Genomic DNA, 24,691 nt, shown 5'->3' with positions numbered 1-24,691 from the left:
AGATTGCTTAGTTTCTGAGTTTGGATTTCTGCATCAGTCATAATTGCCGGCATCCATTTGTTTTAGCTTTCATTCCCATTTATTTTAACAATATTTATTTGACAAGATTAACTTAATAATTTTCTCACCCCATGTCATCCAAGATGTCTTTCTTTTTTCACTTAAAAAGAAATGAAGATTTTTGAGGAAAATATTCCAGGATTTTGAGAAATATTCCAGCCATTGAAGCTGCACTGAAACTGCAATTTGGACTTTCAACTCGTTGATCCCCACTGAAGTCCACTTTATGGAGAAAAATCCTGGAATGTTTTCCTCAAAAACCTTAATTTCTTTTTGACTAAAGAAAGACATGAACAACTTGGATGACATGGGGGTCAGTAAATTATCAGGAATTTTTTATTCTGGAAGTGAACTAATCCTTTAAAGTGGCATTAATGTATAGTTGTTGTTGATTTTTATTGGATAAGCATATATTTATTATATAAAATTACAATATTGTTGAAAAGTCTGGGGTTGGAAAGTTTTTTTTTAAAGGAGAAGTCCACTTCCAAAACAAAAGATTCACATATAATGTACTCGCCCCCCTTGTTATCCAAGATGTTCATGTCTTTCTTTCTTCAGTTGTAAGAAATTATGTTTTTTGAGGAAAACATTTCAGGATTTAAACTGCATTTAGAAGTTCAAAATCGGGGCACCATATCAGTCCATTATATGGAGAAAAATGCTGAAATGTTTTCCTCAAAAAACAATTTCTTTACGACTGAAGAAAGAAAGACATGGACATCTTGGATGACAAGGGGGTGAGTACATTATTTGTAAACTGTTGTTCTGAAAGTGGAGTTATCCTTTAGATGTTTTTGAAAGTTTATTAGGCTCACCTGCATTTATTTTATTAAAAGTACAGTAAAACAGTAATATTGTACAATATTGTTACAATTTTCTATTTTAATATATTCTAAAATCTAATCTATGAATTTCCAGTAGTCAATACTCAGGTCTTCAGTGTCACATGATCTTTCGTAAATCATTCTAAAATTCTGATTTGGTGCTTAAGAAACATTTATTATTATTTATTATTCTTATTAATGCTGAATAACAGTTGTGCCACTTATTTTTTGTGGAAGCCATGATATGATTTTTCAGGATTATTTGATAAATAAAAAGTTAAAAATATTATATATTTGAAAATATAATAAATATTTTGTAACATTATAAATGTCTTTACAGTCACTTTTGGTGATTTTAAAGGATTAATTCACTTCCAGAACAAAAATGTACAGGAAATTTACTCACTCCATTGTCATCCAAGATGTTCATGTCTTTCTTTCTTCAGTTGTAAAGAAATTATGTTTTTTGAGGAAAACATTTCAGGAATATTCTGCATATAGTGGACTTACATGGTGTCCATGAATTTGAACTTCCAAAATGCAGTTTCAATGCAGCTTCAAAGGGCTCTAAAAAAAAAATCACAATTTATATACTTTTTATATACTTTTATATACTTTTTAACCTTAAAAGCTTGTCTTGTCTAGCTCTGCGTTGTGTATGTGTACTCTGTGCACTCCGGTTCAGTATAGTTAGGGCATGTCGAAAAACTCCCATCTCATTTTCTTCTCCAACTTCAAAATCATCCTACATCGCTGTTTTACCTTTTTTGTAAAGGGCGTTTGACCTTCTTTGCACGTTCACTTTGTAAACACTGGGTCGGTACTTCTGCAGTGATGTAGGATGATTTTGAAGTTGGAGGAGAAAATGAGCTGGGAGTTTATCGACATTCCCTAACTGTATTAAACCGGAGTGCACAGAGAACACATGCGCATTGCAGATGCAGATGACAAGGGGGTGAGTAAATTATCTTTTTATTTTTCTTCTGGAAGTGAACTAATCGTTTAATTTGAATAAAAGTATTAATTTCTGTTTTTAAAAATCATACTGTTTCCAAACTTTTAAACAGTAATATACATTTTTGTTGTATTATTTTGTCTACGTCTGCAGCATAATTTCTCTCTCTATTTACATTTATGTATTTTTGAAAATAATTACTGTTTCAAAATAATCAAATGGTACTGAATCAGACTGAATAATTATGCATAAGGCAAAAACTGTAAGATTTTTCAGAACTGTTTCAGAACAAATCGTTTTGTCCTGACTAGTCATACAAAATATGCCACAACAAATAGGCCAACAAAAGTGCTTTTCTTGGAAATCGATAGCGATTATTATCTGTGCAAAGAGAGCACAGTTGTTCTTTTTGAAAACGCAAAACAACTATGATTAATGGGATGTCATATGAATACACCTACTACAGCTTGTTCGGTACTGTGGATAGAGTTACTTGTGACAGATGAGCCAGTTGGTTAAAGGCCCACGATTCGGTCTTATCACAGTCCAGCCTGCCCCGACCTGTCAAAGCGGCAGAACCCTGTGGAATCCGAACAGGAGATATGCGTGCTAACCGCGCAGCGGGCCGCCTGATAGAAGGCTCACAGAGGGTATAGGGTGACAGAGAGAGTGCTCCCAAGGTCGGGTGTAGGGTTTCCCCGCTTAGCCTCCCCGGCTGCTTGTGACACACTCCCCACGGCTCCCAGTCAACAGGGGCTCACATGACCTCTTAGCCCTTTTCCCCTTGGCAGCCGTGAATCCCCACTAAATGGCACCCTGAGCTGCTCCGCAAACAGCCGCTACCACAAGGAGAGCCTGTTTAGGTCCCCGCTCAGCTGGATGGGTATCAGTAGATTTGGCCTGACTGTGCATTTTTCGCCACTGAGGCGAGCTTGAATGTGACCCAGACTTGTTTTATTTTAGCTTGTGTTTGTGGGCCCCTGTCTTAATTTAACATGGCAGCTCTCTTTCTCTGACCACCAGGCTGAGAAGCTCTTGGAGTCTTGTGGTTTTGGCCAGCGTGCCTGGACCGTCTGCGGAAAATCCCCTCCAACAAAACAGCACAACTCGCTCAGAGGACCCTGAACTATAAACAGGACAGGCCTTGTCAAACACTCCCAGGACTGACTTCATATCCTCTTGTTTCAAGGAAAGTGCCACTTACACTTCAGATTGATGCCATTCGAGTGTCAAAAACCCGCTCTGTGAGAGCAGAATGAAGGGTTTAAGAGATAGGATTACTTAAGGGCAGACTGACAGATGTAGCCTTTTTATGACCGATACGCAGAAACTGTAGAATAATAATAATAATCTTAGAAATAATAAACATAATCTTAGTGTTATAGTTTATTCAGTATCTTAGCAATAATCAGCACTGAAAACTGATAGGCAGAAACAATTTCAAATGTTAAGAAATTCTTAGAATGCCAAAAATCTGTGAGTTTATTATTAGTAGTAATCTACATAATCTGAGTGTCACTGTTATATATTTAGTGTTTTAATAATACAATTACTAATAATCATCAGTGATATTGAAAACAATTTATTATTGTTTTAATAAAATTATTAGAATGCAAAAATGTTTATCAACATGATCTGAGTGCTATTGCTAATTATTTAGTGTCGTAATAAAAAATGAATAATAATAATAATCATCATTTAAAATCAATATACAGAAGCAATACATATTTCTTTTTATAAATAAATGATTATTAGACTGCAAAAATGATTTATTATGAGTGTATAATTCTAATAATAATCTTATAAATAAATATCATAGTGTTATAGTTTAATATAGTGTCTTAATCAATAAACAATAATCATCATTGATAATGCAAAACTATTTATAATGGTTTTAATTATTTGTATTATTGTATTATTATAATAATAATCTTAGAAATAAATATCAGTGTTATAGTTTATTCAGTGTCTTAATAAATTAACAATAATCATCACTGATAATTGATATGCAGAAACAATTTCTAAATGTTTTTAGAAATTATTATAAGAATGCAAAAATATGTATTATTTATTATTAATAGTAATCAAAATAATATGAGCTTTATTTTTATATATTCAGTGTCTTTTTTTATTACTAATAATCATCACTGATATCACTATGCAAAAATTATTTATAATTGTTTTAAAGAAATTATTATTCAAATGCAAAAATGTGTTTATTATTTACCAACATAATCTGAGTGCAATAGTTATTTATTTAGTGTCCTAATAATAAAATGAATAATATTAATCATCTTCACTGATAATTAATATACTGAAACAGTATTATTGTGCAAAACAGTATTATTATTATTACTATATATTATAAATTAATCTCAGCATTTTTGTTATTTGTTATTTATGTAGTTGTAAAAATAAAAAAAATTAGTCATTATCATCATTGATAATCAATATGCAGAAACAATTTGTATTTGTTTTATTCGAGAAATGATAATTAGACTTCAAAACAAACAATTAGACATAAAAATTATGTATTTTGGATTATGTATTATGAGTTATGTATTAATAATCAGCGTTATTGACAGTTATTCAGCCTTATAATGAATAATAATAATAATTATTATTATTATTATTTATTCATAATGAATGATGTTTTTTGTTGGAATCCACTTACAAAATATTTTGAAAAGGACCAGCCACTAGGATGAATTTTATAAAGAACCTTATAAAAAAATTATAAATTAACATGCAGTGGATGTTTTCTCATTTTTGTTTTGGTGTATCAACATACTAAGATACATTTCTCACTTCAAATTTGTTGTTTTTAAGTATTTATACAAAAAAATACATTAGGTTATTTTACTCACATATACTGTTGTCAATACTTGCTCCGTGATAACAGAACGGATAGTGAGACAGAATTACTGGCCAGCAACGTATGAGCCCTCATGTTTTAGTGCAAGACCAAGTGCAGAAGATTCCAGCGTAATGCTTGAGACTTTCTGTGTGAAGCACATGACGAGATTTCACAAGCTCATTATGCACCGCTGATCGCACTTCACTGGCAGCCGCTATAGCAAAACTGGTGTGAACACAGATGTTTCTATGCGCAAATTAAAAGCAGGGCTTACTGCTTGCTCTACTGTCGAACACACTCCAAGAGATCTGAGCTAGAGACGTTTTCCAGCCCCGCCGATGTGAAAAGTTCTTTGCCAACTTTGTCAACAATGGGCAAGAACGCAAACTACGAAACGGCCATCTTTCACTGGGTTGAGATGGGTAAATATTTTCCCAGTTGTTAAGGATGAGCTAGCGAGCCAGCTATGCGCTCGTTTTAATGACGGGTTTGGATGGAGGAACTTCACCTAGTCACTTTTCCAGGCTCAACATGGCAACTCAATCATGAGCGCAAGCGTGACATCGTACACCGCCATACCGTGAAATATTAGCGTCTAGAAAAATGGACCTGCAATTATTGATCTTTATAAAGTAATCCCCCAGCACTTAAGAAAACCAGAGGAAATAGCTGAACAGAAAGCACTTCAAAAGATTATTTTCCCGTAGAGAATCAATATCATTGAACATAGTCGTTTTTTGCCTCTTCACACCAGTTGTGTAAGAATTTGGGTTTGTTCTGTGAAAACCCAATCTGTCTCTTGATCTTTGTGGAAAAGCACATCTGTTTCCTCTGTTTCACGTAAAACCAGCGCAGACCTCATAGAATCACACGGACTGACAGCTGAAACCTCCCGGTTCACCAAGATGATACGCACAAGCACGGCTCAATATCTGAAACAATTCACAGCGGACCAAAGTGTCTGTTTTTACTCAGACAGGGTCAATGTGAGGCCTCCATTGCTGATTTTATAGACACTTCATGATTTGTATTAGTGTAATAACTAGCTCAATCCAAGCCAAAAAAGTCAAATATTGTGGATATTTTTACTTTTATGCTTTAAAGGATTAGTTCACTCCAGAATTAGTTCAAATCCTGATTATTTACTCACCCCGTGTCATCCAAGATGTCAACCAAACACTTCATAGCCATTTAAATCTGCACTGAAACGGCAATTTAGACCTTTAACCCACTGATTGAAGTCCACTATATGGAGAAAAATCCTGGAATGTTTTCCTCAAAAACCTTCATTTCTTTTTGACTGAAGAAAGAAAGACATTAACATCCTTGCTTTAAACAAGGGAGGAAAAATTGCTAATGGGGTAAGAAAAATAAAGTTTTTACATTTTTGTTTCTTACCCTATTAGCGTTGTTTTTTCTTTTGTTTAAAGAAGAGATTCTCAAAGTGTGGTGTGAATACCACTAGTGGTACACAGATGAATGAGTAAATTAAATATAAATTAACGTTAAAACACAATACATTTTAATTGAATCTTTATTTGAATAAAGTTGTTTTTTTTTTACATTTAAGTACAGCACAGTTTTTATTTAACTTTAAGGTACAACATGTTTTAATTTAATCATTATTTGAGTGTTTTATTTACCTGTATGTAAGCACAGTGCAGTGTTAATATTCAAACTGTATTTACAGTGTTAAAGTGGCTGACAGCAAGAAATATTCTTATTAGGAATGAAACTGCCTCTTTTTTAGTTTCTCTCAAAACAATCAATTTTTTCTTTCTGTAAGCGTTTTGTTAGAGCATTTAATGTGTTGTCATAAATTGATTTATTCTCATTGCAACAAAAGATAAATTATGAAAATAATAATTATTTATTATTATCAGTAATAATTAGTTTAATAATAATAATTTAATAATTAATAATTAATAATTAGTAATAATTAATTTATGTTTACACTTATATTATATTATATTATATTATATTATATTATATATTATATTATATTATATTATATTATATTATATTATATTATATTATATTATATTATATCATAAAGTATGAATTTGTTGCCTAATGATTGCCTAATGATATTTTAAATAAACAGTGGAAAACTGATGATCCTATCTGAAATACATCAGCAGTCTGATCCAGCACAAAAAGTGGTGAACAATGTGACAAGGGTCCCGAAACATTGGTGAACATTTTCAATTTACCTGCTATTTTTACATGTCTCAATGGGATACACAAACTGCTGACAGAGATTTAAGATTCAAGATTTTTTTTATTTGTCACATACAGTTATATACAGAATACAACTTGCAGTGAAATGTAAACCTGGTCAGCTACTCAGACTGTGCATCAAATATATATAAATATTAAATAAAGATACGACAGTAATTAAAACATGCAAAAACAGAGACAACATCAGTGTTTTGTGCATACAGTGAGATACTATTATAGTTTTTAGTAATATTTTGAATGAGGTTGGTTTTTTTTAATGAGTTTTTGCCATATTTCTTTTTCTTTCTTTCTTTCGTTCTTTCTTTCTTTCTTAAATACTTCTCTTATGCTCATCAATTTACTTGATCAAAATACATTAAAACAGTAATATTGTGAAATATTATTACAGTTTAAAATAATAGTTTTCTATTTTAATATTTTTTAAAATAGAATTTATTTCTGTGATGTTCATCAGCCAGTACTCCAGTCTTAAGTGTCACACGATCCTTCAGAAATCATTCTAATATGCTGATTTATTACATTTATTATCAGTGTTGGAAACAGTTGTGCTGCTTTATATTTTTTGGAACCTGTGATCCTTTTTCAGGATTCTTTGATGAATTAAAAAGAACAGCATTTATTTAAAATATAAATCTTTTCTAACAATATAAGTCATTGCTATCACTTTTTTTTTATCAGGTTAACACATCCTTAGTGAATAAAAGTATTAATTTCTTTCCAAAAAAGAAAGAATAAACATTTACTGACCACAGACTTTTAAATGGTAGTTTATATTGTTACAAAAGATTTTTATCTTAAATAAATTCTGTTCTTTTAAACTTAAACCTAAACTTAAACTTAAGCACCACAACTGTTTTCAACATTGATAATAAATCGACATGTTAGAATGATTTCTGAAGGTTTATGTGACTGGAGTAATGATGCTGAAAATTCAGCTTTGCATCACAGGAATAAATTACATTTTAAAATATATTCACACAGAAAACAGTTATTTTACACTGAAATAATATTTCACAATATTACTGTTTTTTCTGAATTGTTGATCAAGTAAATGCAGCCTGTAGTGTATATAGTTCTTATGGATTTAGTATTAGTTAACTATAATAACCCTACATCCAGCTTTTTGTTTTCTTGTTGAAAATATGCAGTAGCATTAAATATGTCTATTAATTTGTCATTATTCATTCCAGATCCGCAGATAGATCTGGCAGGTAGCACAATTTGAAAATATAATCTTAATATGTTTTTTTATTTCCTGCCTGCTTGATAAGAGGCTGTTGTGTTTTTGCGTTTGAACACAAGCTCTGGATTCTGCTGGCAGTCTCTAGGGGAGATGATCTCTTGTTATGACAGGCTATTTTGGCTCAGAACGCCTGGCACAGCTGCAGGGATGCTCTCTGGCAAGCGTGGATACAGTACTGGCATGATGGGGCTTTTTATTTCCTTGTGCCAAGAAGTGTGTTGGTTTGGTAGCTGCTCTTTGGCCCGTCACATGACAGGATGTTGATCTAGGCTTAATTTGTCCCTCAACACGCTAATGCAGAGCGCTGATCCCGGTTTAATTTGCTCTCCATCCCAGCTCGCTTTAATTTAATCCATAACGCATTAGAACCTGACCATTGTAATCAGATATAATCAAATTGCATTTGCGAAAATCCAGCTTAAGATGTCAAAGCCCCTAGATGTGGTGTCTCGTCTTGGTTTTCGAACAAAATGTAACAGGTCTTTGATAAAACATCAGGATATTGTAGTTTGTTTGACTTCACCCGAGCCGGGTTACTTGCAACGAACCGTCACTGCATAAGACCGTAGTACATTATGTCCTCTGTAAGTGGCTGGAGGTTTGCCAGAAAAAACAAGCAGATCCCTCCTGTCAATCTGTAGCTTTAGTGAGCGAAGTGGTTGCCAAGCAAAAAGATAACGCTAACACCACAATGACAGGGAAAACAAGAGCAGACGCTCCGTAATGCGGTACGGCGGACGTGGTTCAATCAAATTCAGGAGAATTTACAGAGATGCTGTCATTTTAATAGAACGCTTTTTTAGTGTTCCAACATGCACTCTTGAACAATATAGCTCTTTGTATACAAAGATACAGTCTATTATTATTTGTATCTTATAGAAGCTTGTTTCCACAACGCAACAAAAACATTTTAAAAAGGTAATTGTGACTTTACATCTCATAATTCTGACTTTTTGTCACAAATCTGAGTTTATATCTCATCATTTTGACTTCATTTAAAAAAAAAAAATAGGATTGCGATATATAAACTTAGAATCATGAGATATAAATGCAGAATTGAGACAAACATGCAACTTTGAGAAAAAAGGCTGAATTTTGAGATACTATATATATATATAATATATTAACTATATATATTTAAAATTTTTATTTCATGGCAGAAACATACAAAAAAGAACTGCAAGATAAAAATTCAGAATTCTGAAGAAAAAAGTGTTAAATGTGAGATATAAACTCACAATTGCAAGAAAAAAAATCAGCGGGGAAAAAACAGAATTGCATTGTAAACTCAGAATTCAGAGAAAAAAGTCATAATTGTGAGACATAAGCATGAAATATGAAATAAGTCATAATTTGCATGAAATAAGTCATAATTTGGAGATAAAAAGTACTTACTTTTTAATTTTTTTTCCCTTTCTGTGGCAAAAAAAAAACAGGTTTGCTTGCTTGCTTGTTTATTTATTTATTTATTTATTTATTTATTGTCCCAATGCAGCAAAGATAAATTATGAAAGGATTAATTATTCTTTAGTATGACCAATAATAAAAAGTTTATTGTTTTACGATTAATTATTATATTGTTTTACATGATTCATTATTATATTATATTATATTATATTATTATCAGAATGTATGTATTTTTGTTGCCTAATAATTGTCTAATGATATATCATATTATCAAGTGGCATTTTTAAGTTAAAACAATTCATTTGTTATTTTTATATTATCTTAGTTTATGCAAACATGCAATTCTGAGAAGAAAAAGTCAGATTTTTGAGATATGTACAATTATGAGAAAAGTAGAATTATGAGATAAAAAGTCATTACCTATTTACATTTTTATTTCACAGCAGAAACATACAAAAAAAAAGAACTGCAAGATAAAAATTTGGAATTTTGATAAGAAAAGTCTTAAATGTGAGATATAAATGTGCAATTTTAATTGCAAAAGAAAAGTCAGAATTCGGAGAAAAAAATTGCAATTACCTTTTTTCTCAGCGGGAACAAAAAACAAAATTGCAGTGTAAACTCAGAATTCAGAGAAAAAAAGTCAGAATTGTGAGATATGAATTTAGAATAGCATGATATAAGAGAATTTTGAAATAAAAGTTGCAATTACCTTTTTATTTTTTTTTCTTCTTTGGCAGAAACAGGCTTGCTTGCTTGCTTATTTATTTATTTATTTATTTATTTTCTCAATGCAACAAAGATAAATTATGAAAGTAATAATTATTATTTATTATTTCCAGTAATTATTATTTTTTTAATAACATTTTATATATTATTTTATATTTCTTATTACATTATATTATATTATATTAGATTAGATTAGATTAGATTAGATTATCAGAATGTATGATTTTTGTTGCCTAATGATTGTGTAATGGCATGTCATCACAAATAAGTTAAAGTTAAGTTAATTTTAATTTTATTGAAACAATTAAATCTTTCTAGTTTCCTATTTAGTTGCACTATTTTTTCAGTATTTAGTTTTAATTGTAGTACTTGGCTTTAGTTTTTTTTAGGCCCGCCAAAGTTAACATATTATCTGGTATAATTTAAAAGTATTTAAAAGTGTAATCATGTTTATGTAAAGGTTTCAAATTTATAATATACTGTGTATCCAAACCTAACATTGAAATAATTTATTAGGTGTTTTTAAATCATAAAAATGTTTTTTGTTTTCTTTTCCAGTTAACAAAATGGTGTTCTTTCAGTTTCTGTTTTAGTGTTTTGTTAACAATAATAACACTGACCTCTCCCTTATGTTTACCAGTGCAACCGCTGACTGTACTACGCTCTCTGAAACAATACTGAGCCGCTTTGTGTTTCTCGGCCAGCCTGATATAAGATCAAAGCGCGCATCCTCCAGCGATGCATGAAAGAATCCGCGGGTAAATGTTCTATGGAAGATGACGGTGGCACTCCACTGTGGAAAATACCACAAAAATGATGATTTATTTTGCTTCACTCTACTCCACTGCACACGAGGAATGGCAAGCCACGGGACAAAAGATTTCGCAGGGAAACCTCAATGGCCATAATGAAGGGGAGCCTTGTTTTAACATGTCATTAAAATGATTCTGCATCTTGCAGCAATCTGGGGAATTACAGTCTGAGCTTGTACGCGACCAGTACCCAAGTTGGCAACGACCACCAGATGGCAATCTGTCAACAGCCTGACGTACTTTTGCGTTTATGGAGACTAATACTAATAATTCAATAATACGCATGAATCAGGGTCTGGCCACTGTAGGTGATTACTAGCCTGTGTAAATTGTAATTTCCAGTTGTCAGACAGACCTTTTGGTTTGTATACTTGGCCAGTATTATAATTGATGGGTAGTTTGCATTCAGCTTATGAATGCTGAGCCAGAATCATTTTGAATTTAGGTGTTTTTTTTTATCATCATTTACTCCACTGAATTGGTTTGGACAAAAACAGTTGAACATTTTCAGTTTCTTTTTTTCGTGTTTCACAGAAGAAAGCAAGTCTTAGAGGTTTAAAATTACATGAGGGAAAGTAAATGATGACAGAATTTCACTTTTGGGGTTAGTTTGCTTTGAAGGTGTGTATATATATATATATATTTATATATAATAATTGTTTATTAAAATGTATATAAAATAGTGTGTATATAATGTATGTATAATTTATAATAAATTTGATTATTATTTCTAATTATTATATTATTAATAATTAATATTCATAACCATTATATGTTATTTGTATTAATTATTGTTAATCATTTACAAAAGTTAAAAAGTTACAAAACTGTGTACAGTTTATATATTTTTTCGAGTGCCAATTTTTATTTTATATATTAGTTTTCTAGTTTCATATTTAGTTGTATCGTTTTTTAAATGTATTATTTTGTTTTGCACCAGCAGTGCATTAACTGCCATGCACTGGCAGCCATAAAGTAAATTAGATAAATAATTTTAACCTAGAAAATGAAAAAAAAAAACCCTAACTATATTATATTTTCATACAGTCTTATTCAATATTATTTTAAATGTGTATATCTATTAAAACTGCTACACTTTACATTTTTATTAGAAAAAAGTGCAATTAAAAAAAAAATATATATATATATATATATATATATAGAGAGAGAGAGAGAGAGAGAGAATGAGAGAGTTAATATATATTTAACATTTAATAATTATGTATATATATTTTTCTATTATTTTACATTAATTATTATATTATATTATATTATTTATATATTATAATATTATCAGAATGTATGATTTTTGTTTCCTAATTACTGTCTAATGATATATCATAGTATACAGTAGCATTTATAAGTCAAAATAATTTATTAGTTACTTTTATGTCATCAAAAACAAAACAAAAAAAAATAACTATGAGATAAAATTTCTGAATTCTGGAAATAAAAGTCTTAAATGTGAGATATATAATGATATATATATAATGTGAGATACTTGCAATTGCAAAAAATACATAAATAAAAAAAATAGCAATTGCCTTTTTTTCTCAGTGGGGGAAAAAACTGAATTGCAATGTAAACTCAGAATTCAGAGAAAAAAATTGTGAGATATAAATGTACAATTGCATGAAATAAGACAGAGTTTTGAGATAAAAAGTTGCAATTAAGTAAAGCCATAAAGTAAAATAAACATAATATATAATATATAAATATAATAATATATTATACTTTCATACATTCATATATAATAATATTTAAATGTGTGTATATTTATGAAACTGCTACACTTCATATTTTCATAAAAAAGTGCAATAAAAATAAATAAATTAATATATATATAAAATAAATATAATATTATATATATATATATATATATATATATATATATATTTTTTATTTATTTATTTTTATGAATGTAGAAAGTGAAGCAAAGCCTGTAAAAACTCTGATATCCTCTGACATCTGGTTCCTATCCTCGCGGTATCTTAAAGACGGTCCGGGTAACACCATTGGTTAAGCACAAGCTAGTCTGTCTGAGGTTCCTCTGACAGTTGCAAACCAAACATGTTATTAGATGCAGAGAAAACACCACCGGAGTGCATCAGCAGCCCGGATCGGTTTAGCACAGCCGTGGACGTTGACATTGATCGATTTCAGTCGCATGGATGTATTTCTCCTCTCGCTCGGAGGATGGATTCTTTTTACTGTAAATGGTGAAACACTTATCCCCACGCTCCGAACATACTGGTACTCGCAGCAGGAGCGTACAGTTAGAGACAATTTTCGGAGGAGAGCACTCTTCAAATTGGCCTGTGGGCACAGCTATTTTCTACTCTAAACAACATCCCACAAATCCAGCAGAAGAAATTGCAGAGAAATGCCACAGACAGGTTGAGAGACAATTTGAAAAAAGGCAAAGTCTGCTTCCTCTCAGTGTGAGTTTTTCTCCACAGGCCAAAAGAAGCTGACTGGAATTCATTACTGACCTACAGTGCTTGGTTAAACGGCATACTTGTGTAAAAATCGGCGACGGATGTTTTCGAAGGTTTTGAAACTGTAAGTCGGTCATAAATATTGATGTCATTGTCTTTGAACTTACTGCATGATTAATTAGCCGAACCGAGTGCGTTCAAGGTCACGCTGTGGAAAAGGAATTGCCATGTATCCTGTTTGTTTCCCCCCGAACAATTAGCAGTGTGAATAAAAGAGCGACGGAGAACTTGGGCTTGTTTACCACAGGTAATCATTCATAAAAGCCCCCGTGCACAATGACCCGTATCGTTTAAAAGCCTACCTGCTGAATTAAATATGAGGAAAGTTAAACGCTAAGAGCTCCAGCAATACGTCGGCTACTCCAGAAAATACCTTCACGTGGGAAGTCGGCCTCTCCGGGTCTTTTGTGCTTTTATTTTGAGTTGTGCAGCAGCGGTGTCTTTTCTAAGCAGGTGTAAGATGTTTATTTGTGGTACACGTTTGGAGCGAGGCGCTTTGAACATGGGGGCTGCTCAGCGGGAGGCCACTGGCATTAACATTAGAGCAGCGCGACTCTCTTCTGACAGGCCTCTCTTTGCAGTGGAGTAATTACAAAGCGGAGACGGGATTATTGTCACAGATACTTTGACGCAGGTAAACCGCCTCCCGATGATGCTCTGAAAGTTTAGTAGTGGCCTCTTAAGTCCTATTGAAATGGCTGTGTTTTGATTGTTATCACCGCATTATGAGTCCTGACAGGCTTGTGAAATACAACAATGCTGTTGACAGCTTCAAAACAGGGAAAACGTCCTTTCCCTTGTCACTTGGGGAAAATTGTATTTTTTCATCTCACTTCCTGTCTGCACTTAAACAGACAAAGTTTTCAAATTCCAGTGATGTGATTAATATTTGCAAATATTTGCATGTGTCTACATATATCTAGAGAGTCCCTGAAAGTTTCAAAGGACTTTCGTAGCCGTGAGCTGCATGCACCGTCACAACTATAAATATGTCTTGTGTATTCAAATGAAATGACTTGAAAGGAGCGGTTGTCCGGTGCTGTTATAGTTTGTTGTGGCCTAATTTCTAGGGAAGCTGCGAAAAGCTGCTTCTCTTTATTTCGGTGCATCAAGGTGTAAAGGATTCATAAATGCCCTGCTGTGGGTGTTTCACTGACAGGCACATGGTATAAAATAGAGATCTGACACTAAGCAGAACTGATTTGTTTCATTTCTGTTTTTGACACAATAGCTTGATCATTAGACTACAGCAATAAAAACATAATAATAATTGTAGTCCATTTAGTTAATATTATTTTAAATATAATAATATTTTTATTGTAACATTATTCTTTCATTATAAGAAAATAGAATAATAATAATTATAATAATCTAATAAATCTAAATGGTCCTTATGGTATTTTTCATATTTATTTTTTTTATATTGTAATGTAATTGTTGTAATTGATGTTAATTTATAAATTACCGTAATTATCATAGTTTTAAGACAATATTATAATTATTACAAAGTTGTTTTGCAGTCTAATTGGTCTTTATTTCATATTTTTCATATATTTTTTTTTATTTTGTTATTTTTAGAATTTATGTTAATTTATAAATTAATCTTTCATAGTTAAAAATATATTATTATTATTGGTATTACTATTATTATTAATCTTATTTGAATTATTTCTATTTATGGTATGGTTACTTTGCAGTCTAAATAGTCTTCAAGCAAATAGTCTCATGAATTTATTTATTTAATAGTCTCTAGAATTTATTTTAGTTAATAATAATAATAATAATATTATTATTATTACAAAGTTGTTTTGCAATCTAAATCTAAATAGTCTTTATTTCTTAAATGTATTTTTCAGATTTATTTTTTATATTAAAATGTTATCGTTATAATTTGTTAATTTATAAATTACTTTCATGTTTCATAGTTTTAAGAAAAATATTATTATTATTTCTATTTACTGTAGTTGCTTTGCATTCTAAATAGTCTTCAAGAAAATAGTCTATTTTTATATTATAATTTTTATTTAGTTAATAATTGCATAATTTTAAAGAAAATTACTATTATTATTATTACATTATTTCTATTATTTCTATTTATTGTAGTTGCTTTGCATTATAAATAGCAAACAGCAATTATTTTTTTATATTATAATTTTATCGTTATAATTTTTATTTTGTTAATAATTGCATATTTTTAAAGATTATTATTATTATTATTATTATTATTATTATAATTACTTTATTTATGGTAATTGCTTTGCAGTCTAATTAGTATTCAAGAAAAATTTTCTCATGTTTATTTTTTAATATTATACTTTTATTGTTAGAATTTATTTTATTTAATAATTGCATAATTTAAAATTATTATTATTATCATCATTATTTCTACTTATGGTAGTTATTTTGCAGTCTAAATAGTCTTTATTTCTTAAATATATTTTTCATATTTATTTTTTATATTCTAATGTTATTGTTACAATTTATGTTCATTTAAAAATTATTTTCATGTGTCATAGTTTTAAGAAAATTATTTTTATTATTATTATTATTATTATTATTATTATTATTATTATTATTATTATTATTTCTATTTATTGTAGTTGCTTTTCAGTCTAAATAGTCCTCAAGCAAATAGTATCATGTTTATTTTTTTCATATTAAAATTATAATTATAATAGTATAATTGTTATAATGTTTATTTAGTTAATTGCATAATTATAAAGAAAAGTATTATTATTATTATTATTATTATTATTTCTATTTATGGTAGTTGCTTTGCAGTTTAATTAGTTTTCAAACAAATAGTCTCATGTTTAATTTTTATTATAACAATTTTATTGTTAGAATTTATTTTGCACAATTAATGCATCATTTTAATAAAAAAATATTATTATTATAACTATTATTATTTATGAAAAGTTGCTTTGCATTTGAAATATTTATTTTTGTGTGAATACCTGCAGACATACCTGTCACGTAATCTCTGGTATAAATGCTCAGGCCACAGCTCCGACTCGACTTTGTGCCTAACAGTAACAAGCCTTAGTCACCGTTTCTTTGTCAGAGCAGCCAGTGAACAGAAGACAGTTGCCATAGCAGCACGGGTAAACAAACAAATGTGGTACCATGGAATGCTTCAAAATATTTACAGTGGAGTAACCCCTTTCAGTCACAGGCGGGATAATCTGGAACTTTTGCATAGCACAAATTGTTCTCAGCTGGAAGGTAGTTCTCTCCCATGGGTCAGTCCTCAGCAGCACAACTGTATTTAGATCACAAGACCTCTGTTCCTTCTCTGGCTGGAGAACACCATTGTCCAAAGCAGGAAAAAGCATTCTCTTCATTGGAAACCCTGAATTATGGTCGATCTACTGAATTTAGATTTTGAACGGCCTATAGTGAGAACATTTTTTGTTCTTGATATCCTTACAATAAGCAATCATAGTTTTTATTAAATGCATTGTTTTTTTCCTGCTCATACTCAGTTTTGGGTCACAATCAACCAGAAATTAAATGTACATTTTTAGCACTTACCTAAAAGCCAAACCTAGAAAATCATGTACAGTCTAATGTGTATTAATGACAAATGTTGAAAGGTTTAAAAACCCTGCGGAAAATCCAATTGCATGTGATTTCATAATGCCACTGCACATTAAAGATAGAGACAATTTCTGATTAGGCTCAAAGGTTACATTCATGTTGATTAATAACCGAGACATGTTTCCCTAGCAACCGCTACGTGTGTTGTCATTGGCCCCGGGCTATACCCAAGTCAACCAAATACATCCTGTGATTAGCGACGACTGAGACATCCAACCGCATTTCCAGTAATAGCCTCATTCTGAGTTGTATTTCCTATCAATCTATCAGAAGCCTCTAGGTCCCAAAACCTCTTTCGTCGAGGCCACTTCAGCAGATTAAAAAGGGATTCAATATGGAAGCGTTTGGGTTATTAAATATCTCTTGTAGAGACTAATTGCAGTGAAGTCGTTTCGGTTCTGCAGATACAATAATGCTGCATTCATGACAATATGTCAATGTAAACATTCTTTCTCACTGATGCCAGCAGAGTCACTTTAGCGATTTGCTACTGGAATTACACACCAGCTAAAAATGCCACCACACTTAACATCACAACAGTCACCTGTCATAAAAACAAGACCTGCCACTTGGACCCCACCTTGAAGCTTTTGTTCCACCGGATTGAAATGAACATTTGCACAAAGACTAGCATTTCACGTCTGACGTCAATGTGGCTCAAAAGTCTGAAAAGAACAAAATGTGCTATTTCTTTTGTTCCTCTCTGAGAGTGATCTATCTATCTATATATTGCTATAAGCTTATAATATCATTGTTCATTTAGAAAGACATTTGTATTTTCAGTGATTTCAAACTAGCAAACATATTTTACAGTCTTGTAGTTTCTAGAAAGAAAAGAAAGCCATTTTCTACTCACCATGCCATGGTTTAACCACTGAGGTATAAAGTTGTCCAGGAGTCTTGGATATACCAAATCTCTGTCATACACGTAAAGCGTCCAGAACATCGTCACCACAAACTGCAAACCAAAAACAAAGGAGAAACTGATAATGAATCATTCAATCACAAAAAAAAAACCTTCTGGCAGTAGTTTGACTTTATTTCATCAGCATATTGTATAATTGTTTTGCCTTGTACATCATTTTCAACTAAAACTGATTTTTTTTTATGCATTTTTGCCATTCATTTACACAACACCACCATTTTGGAAGTCTAAAATGTTAACTTTTGAGAACAGCTTTCAATGTGTTTTTGAAAATGCATGTAAACTACAAAAACTTAAATTTGTGATATGGTGACATCATGCACGCACATACTAAGTGATCAGTCCACGTTATGTATACAGGTGAGTTGTGTGTTACATCACCAACTACTGGCCTGGCCACACCACCCTATTTGTTTTTAGTACATTGTTGTCATGTAAACATACACCCATAGTGTGGGATAAACAGCAATACAGCAAAATCTCTATACTGTTGAAGCATTACTTCCTGAACTTACACTGAAGTGCTTTGAAGCACGCAGCATTATTTTATGTGTTTAAGTCATTTCAGCTGAAACAGGAAGACAGGGCAGGACATATCAAGCAGTCCCGCCTCCTTTTTTAAATGGCCAATAGCGTTTAGGTTATCTTATAGCTTGGGCCAGAGCCGTTGAGCTCGGTAAAGCCGCATCTGACAGCGTATGACAGCCACAATCTCATCCATTTTGCTATAAATTATAGCATTCTGTGTAGAATTCAATTGGGTCTGATACATTTTGTGGTCTGCGCAAACTCGTGCATAAGATCCGCTCCATGCTATTTTGTCTCTGAATCGTTCCCTATCCCCTATATAATGCACTACGTGCCATTCAACATACAGAAAATGCAAATTCTGTGAACAAGTGACCAATTTTAACCACAGCTTTAGTGTCTATTTATACTTGAGGGGACAGGACGTTTCGAATTCTAGACAGTATGTGATTGGACAGAAGTTTGATGTTAAGCTGAAGTGCAGAGTGATGTCATCAAAATTGTTGATCCATATCGGCGGAAGTTAAAGACTGTAAGTTTTGAATGCTTACGTCATGTAAATTTGAATTTTGTCTTTGATTTGGAGCACAATAGCTTATAGATAACCTTAAAGCTACCATATTCATATTAAAAGCCAGAAATCCACCCAGTGGATATCTTTATAAGTAATATCCCCTTTTTAAAATCAAGCCATTCTCAGCATCTTGTCTATGAGACGTCACACAGACCAAGGCCGCTCCCACGATAGTTGACTGACACGGCCGTCTTACCTTAGACCCACCCTGAGTGAGCTGTAAACAATCCGACCACCATTGTTTTGACTCCGGTGCAGAGGGAAGACAAGAATGTCTCCGATTGAGGTGTTTTGTTGTTGGATGTAATAATGAACATAGCAGTCGTCATTTACTCCCGACATCTGAGCGGCTGAAGACGCAGAGGATTAACGTTACTTTAGTTTTTGAAGGAAATGCGCCGATCCCCGATTTGTCTAAATGTTTGCGCGAATCATTCTAGAGTATAAGGGTTTTTTATGCATCTTTGCAAATTGCCTTTCCTAATAATGTGCTAGTTAGCAAGTTTTGGGGCTAAAGTAAACAGAACTGCTTGTCAGCCCACAGAAGAGAGGGGCGGGGTGAGCAGAGCTCATTAGCATTTAAAGGCAAATGCAACAAAACAGCTTTGAAAAGGGCTGATTTTTACAAGTTAAAAAGGGTGTTTTTTACACTACCACTGAGAACTTTCAACCAAAGTATGTTATAGACTTTTCATTAAGACCCTAACGAATCATATCAACTTGTGGAAAATGGGCATCCGATGACCCCTTTAATGGTCTAACTCCACAATTCAGAACTACATAGTTGACAGTCTTTGTAATGTGTTTTCAGCAATACATTTCTAACATGTTTAGAAACAATTCTTTGAATTGCCTTTACACTGACTTTAAAAGACATGTTTGTGATTATTTCTCAGCTTTATGGCTAAAAATCAACAACATTAAAGGGGTCATCAGATGGCCAAGTTGATATGATTCTTTAGGGTCTTAATGAAAAGTCTATACTTTGGTTAAAATTTCTCAATGGTAGTGTAAAACAACACCCTAGCTCTGTTCACAGCGACTCGCTTCGGTGCACGTTCCTTTAAATACTAATGAGCACTGCTCACCCCGCCCCTCTCTTCTGTGGGGTGACGAGCTGTTCTCGTGAGAGACTGTTTACTTTAGCCGCATTTAGCTGTGGAACTTGCTAACTACCACATTATTAGGAAAGGCGATTTGCAAAGATTCATTAAAAACCCTTATACTCACTTTTTCTGTAGGTAAAGCTGGATTACGAATGATTTGTGCGAACATAGATGCATTTGGGTAGATCGGGGGGGTACATTCCCTTCAAAAACAAAAGTAATCCTCTGCGTCTTCAGATGTCAGGAGTAAATGATGACTGCTATGATCATTATTACATCCAAAAACAGAACACCTCAATCGCTTAGAAATCACGACGAAACAATGGCGGACAGTTTACAGCTTATTCGGGGCGGAGCTAAGGTAAAATACCAGTGTCAATCAACAATTGTGGGAGGGGCCTGGGTCTGTGTGACATCACACAGCCAAGAATCTGAGAATGGCTCGATCTGAGAAAAGGGTTATGATTTTTGGGGATTTAAAAAAAAAAAACACTGAATGGATTTTTATCATTATAGGGTGGTTGTGTACACAAACTCCCAAGACACATTTCAGTTCAAACAAAATGTAAAAGTGAATTTTGCATCCGATGACCCCTTTAAAGCTCTTTCCCATGGTTAACATTATATAATTCAGCACAGAACAAGTATTAGAATAGTAAATGACTCTTGTATGTTATCAGGTGCCAGCCATCTCAATTATGGACTTTTCTGAAATGAGGGAACTACATTTTATCTTCAGAGAACTTCATAACTTTTTAAGACCTCTCACTCCCCGCAATGACTTTAAATTGAGCCCATTCCTCACCCCCAGATTCCCAGCAGGTCTTCCGTCAGACTGCCTCATGCGGGCACATCTCATTATGCCGAAAAGTCTAACTTGTCTAATATCCTCTTTGATTCCCTCATCTACAGGACACAATCTCTGCGCAAAACCACGACAAGCATTAAAACCAGCCATGAGCACAGCGAACCAACACGCAAAGCTCATATTCTCATATCAGCATACCATAATTAATCCCTGAGAGCTGACTTCTTTTTTTCTTGCTTTTATCCAACACTTACTTGGAGCTACAGATGCCTTCTGTGAAAAAGGACAGTGTTAAGATGATGAGGACATCACACACTCTGTGAAAAAAAACAGGCACGTTGGTGTGGGGCATGCAGGCCTCGTGAGAGAGCGTTTGAAGTCCCAGGCTCTCCGAGGAGGAATTTCACTTCCCGTGCTGTAATCCTGAACTGCTCAAACGTATTTGCATTAATGGGCCTCATTTATGGGCGTGACAGATTTCTGTTTGGTTTGGGTGTCTCCGATTATTTTGCAGGATTCTTGTTTCCAGTAAGAGCTTGGATGACGGTCGCCATATCCAAATAAACGGGCGGCACTATGAGGATAGACCATGTGAAAGGAAACTGTTGTGCTTTTGAAGCATAATTCAAGTAAACGTCAGGCTTCATCTTGAAAGCGCAAGTTAACTAAGTTGACTGTCGGACAGGTGGTTTATTTGGATTTGCCTGTTCCACACACTCTCATTGGGCACTGTGGATAAACCACATAACAAACTTCAAACCTTCTCTAGTATTCAGCCAAGCTAGCTGGAATGGGAGACTCCATCCCTAGGCATGACATACTGTTTCCACCCTATTTTAACATAAGTGCTTATGCGGCCATTTGTAACTTGAATGTGCAAGCCGTCCAGTATCCGCTTCCAGTACAAAAAACAGTCTATAATATAATTTTAATGTCTTATTATAATCATTAGCATAAGCATTGTGGATTATTGTGATGTTTTTATCAGCTGTCTGAAATTTCATTTTGATGACACCCAATCACTGGATCAGTTGGTGAGCAAGTGATGTAATGTTAAATTTCTCCAAATCTGTTCCTTCGTCTACATCTTAGTTGGCATGGAGTTGAGTAAATTTTCAGGAAAGTTTTATTTTTGGCTGAACTGTTTCTTTAAGCAGATGCTGCAGAATGTGGTCCCATTGCGTTTCAGTCTACAATGCAGAAGAGTGAATATCAGCGAGACACATACACCACTAATAGGTGCCAGGAAATGACCTGGGCTAAGGCTAACAAAGTATGCATATCACTCAAACACAGCAGAGCCTGCTTCCCAATATTAACGTCAGCACTAATGATGCTCATTGTGATGGGTGTAAGCTGAGCCTCATGCCCAGCTCTTAGACTGTGGGGCCAGGGCCAAGTCAAGCATCTATTTTGTGTTTGTACCATGGCTGTCTGGCTGCTAAGTTTTTTACAAGCTAACAAGGAAGCCTCCTCTGTCTGCCATCTCGTTAAGTCCCGCTGAGAATCTGCAGTCGCAAGTTCTACAAATACCCACAGATTGATGCAATGGTCAGAGCTGTAAGTATCTTTATGTATATTTAAAACATTATATTATACAGTACTGTATTTAATATTTATTCATTGATTCATTTTTAAATATGTTTTGCAGAATTTCTCCAAAAACAGTAAGTAAAATGGAGACAAAACATTAAGTGTAGGCCTAGGTTGGCCAAGGTTTGGCATAATTAAGATTTGTCTTTTATGCTCACCAAGACTGCATCTTCTTGTATCAACAATAAATTAAAAACAGAAATATTTTTACAATGTTAAATAATTTTTCCTTTAAAATATATTTTAAAATATAATTTATTCCTTCCTAGTTTTCAGTGTCACATGATCCTTCAGAAATCATTCTAATATCATCACAAAAACATTTTAAAAATATATATTCTAACTTTTGACCCATATTTTTTTTTGCACACTATAGAATTAATTTTGTATTTGTACAATTTGCTTAATTTACTATTTTGCTATTAAGAAAAAGGTTTTATTATTAGTGATTCCTTCCAATGTAAGTTTAATGCCTGTGTCTCTTTCATTAAAATGAAATGAGCAGAGTCAATTTTCTTTCCACTTAAGGTTTAAGTCACTTTGACACTGTCGTTTGACATCTTAAACTCCCTACTAACATTGTGCCATGCAATATTAAAGCGGCTTTAGCCAGCCAGAAACAAAGCAAGACATTTGTGATCAAAATTTAAATATTTTCCATGCAATTATCTGATGGTCATCACGGACACACACACTCACACAAAACAGAAACAACATAGTGTTTCCTTCTTCACTTCACAGACAGGATTTTATTGCATAGCTGGTTTTGTGGCAGTGCCAGATAGATGACTGGACATTTGCAAAACAAATAGGCTGTACGTTTAAGACAATGCGTATTGGTGTCTGTAGTCCCCTTATGCAAAGCAGCATGTGTGGATGTGGCTAGATATAGCGGTATGTGCTAAGAGAATACAGATGCTGTCTGACCAGACCTGCAGGCCCATGCCTTTTCCATCAGTTCACCTATTGTGCCTTTTAAAGAATCAGATGATTCAGTGCCTTGATGGTGTAAATACAGATCTAAAGTCACCTAGTGTTTATTCTGCCCTACAAAGACAAGACACAGCAACCGTTTGAACTGGATTGCACAATATAGACACATTCAATTGATCAAAAGTGACAGTAAAGACATTTATAATAGTACAAACAGATTTCTATTTCATACAAATGCAGTTCTTTTGAACTTTCTATTGCTGAAATAAAACATATCATGGTTTTCACCAAAATATTTTGTTTTTGACACTGATAATAAGAAGAAATGTTCCCTGAGAGGCAAATCTACGGTGGCCGAGTGAGCTCAAAGCGCTGCACATGAAAAAACACATGCAAAATTAAGAAAACATTTTCATTAGTTTGACATACGTGCTGCAAATACTCACAACACAACTAAATACAAAAACCTCTTACAAGTACTCACAACACTACCAAATACAGAAACGCACTGCAAATACTCATAACACAAACAAATACAGAAACGCACTGCAAATACAAAACCATCAAATACAGAAACCTGCTACAAATACTCACAACACAACCAAATACGGAAACGCACTGCAAATACTCACAATACTACCAAATACAGAAACCTGCTACAAATACTCACAACTCAACCAAATACAGAAACGCATTGCAAATACTCACAATACAACCAAATACAGAAACCTGCTACAAATACTCACAATACAACCAAATACAGAAATGCACTGCAAATACTCACAATTCTACCAAATACAGAAACGCATTGCAAATACTCATAACACAAACAAATACAGAAACGCACTGCAAATACAAAACCATCAAATACAGAAACCTGCTACAAATACTCACAACACAACCAAATACGGAAACGCACTGCAAACACTCACAATTCTACCAAATACAGAAACGCACTGCAAATACTCACAATTACAACCAAATACAGAAACGCA

General features: G+C 32.9%; 1 protein-coding gene across 2 annotated transcripts in view; it reads right to left on the bottom strand.

Annotated features, from left to right (window-relative positions):
• The window catches only part of aig1 (androgen-induced 1 (H. sapiens)), a 55,164-nt gene that overhangs the window by 22,248 nt on the left and 8,225 nt on the right, over window positions 1-24,691 (bottom strand). For both annotated transcript variants that reach the window (XM_051139335.1, XM_051139334.1), the window contains exon 3: window positions 18,086-18,187. In XM_051139335.1, the coding sequence (XP_050995292.1) occupies window positions 18,086-18,187 (102 nt within the window). The remainder of the gene's footprint in view (window positions 1-18,085; window positions 18,188-24,691) is intronic.

The sequence above is a fragment of the Labeo rohita genome, chromosome 20 (assembly GCF_022985175.1).
Source record: "Labeo rohita strain BAU-BD-2019 chromosome 20, IGBB_LRoh.1.0, whole genome shotgun sequence".
Classification (NCBI taxonomy): Eukaryota; Metazoa; Chordata; class Actinopteri; order Cypriniformes; family Cyprinidae; genus Labeo; species Labeo rohita.
Note: the sequence above shows the minus strand (reverse complement) of the source record. Positions and strands in the feature narration are given on the sequence as shown.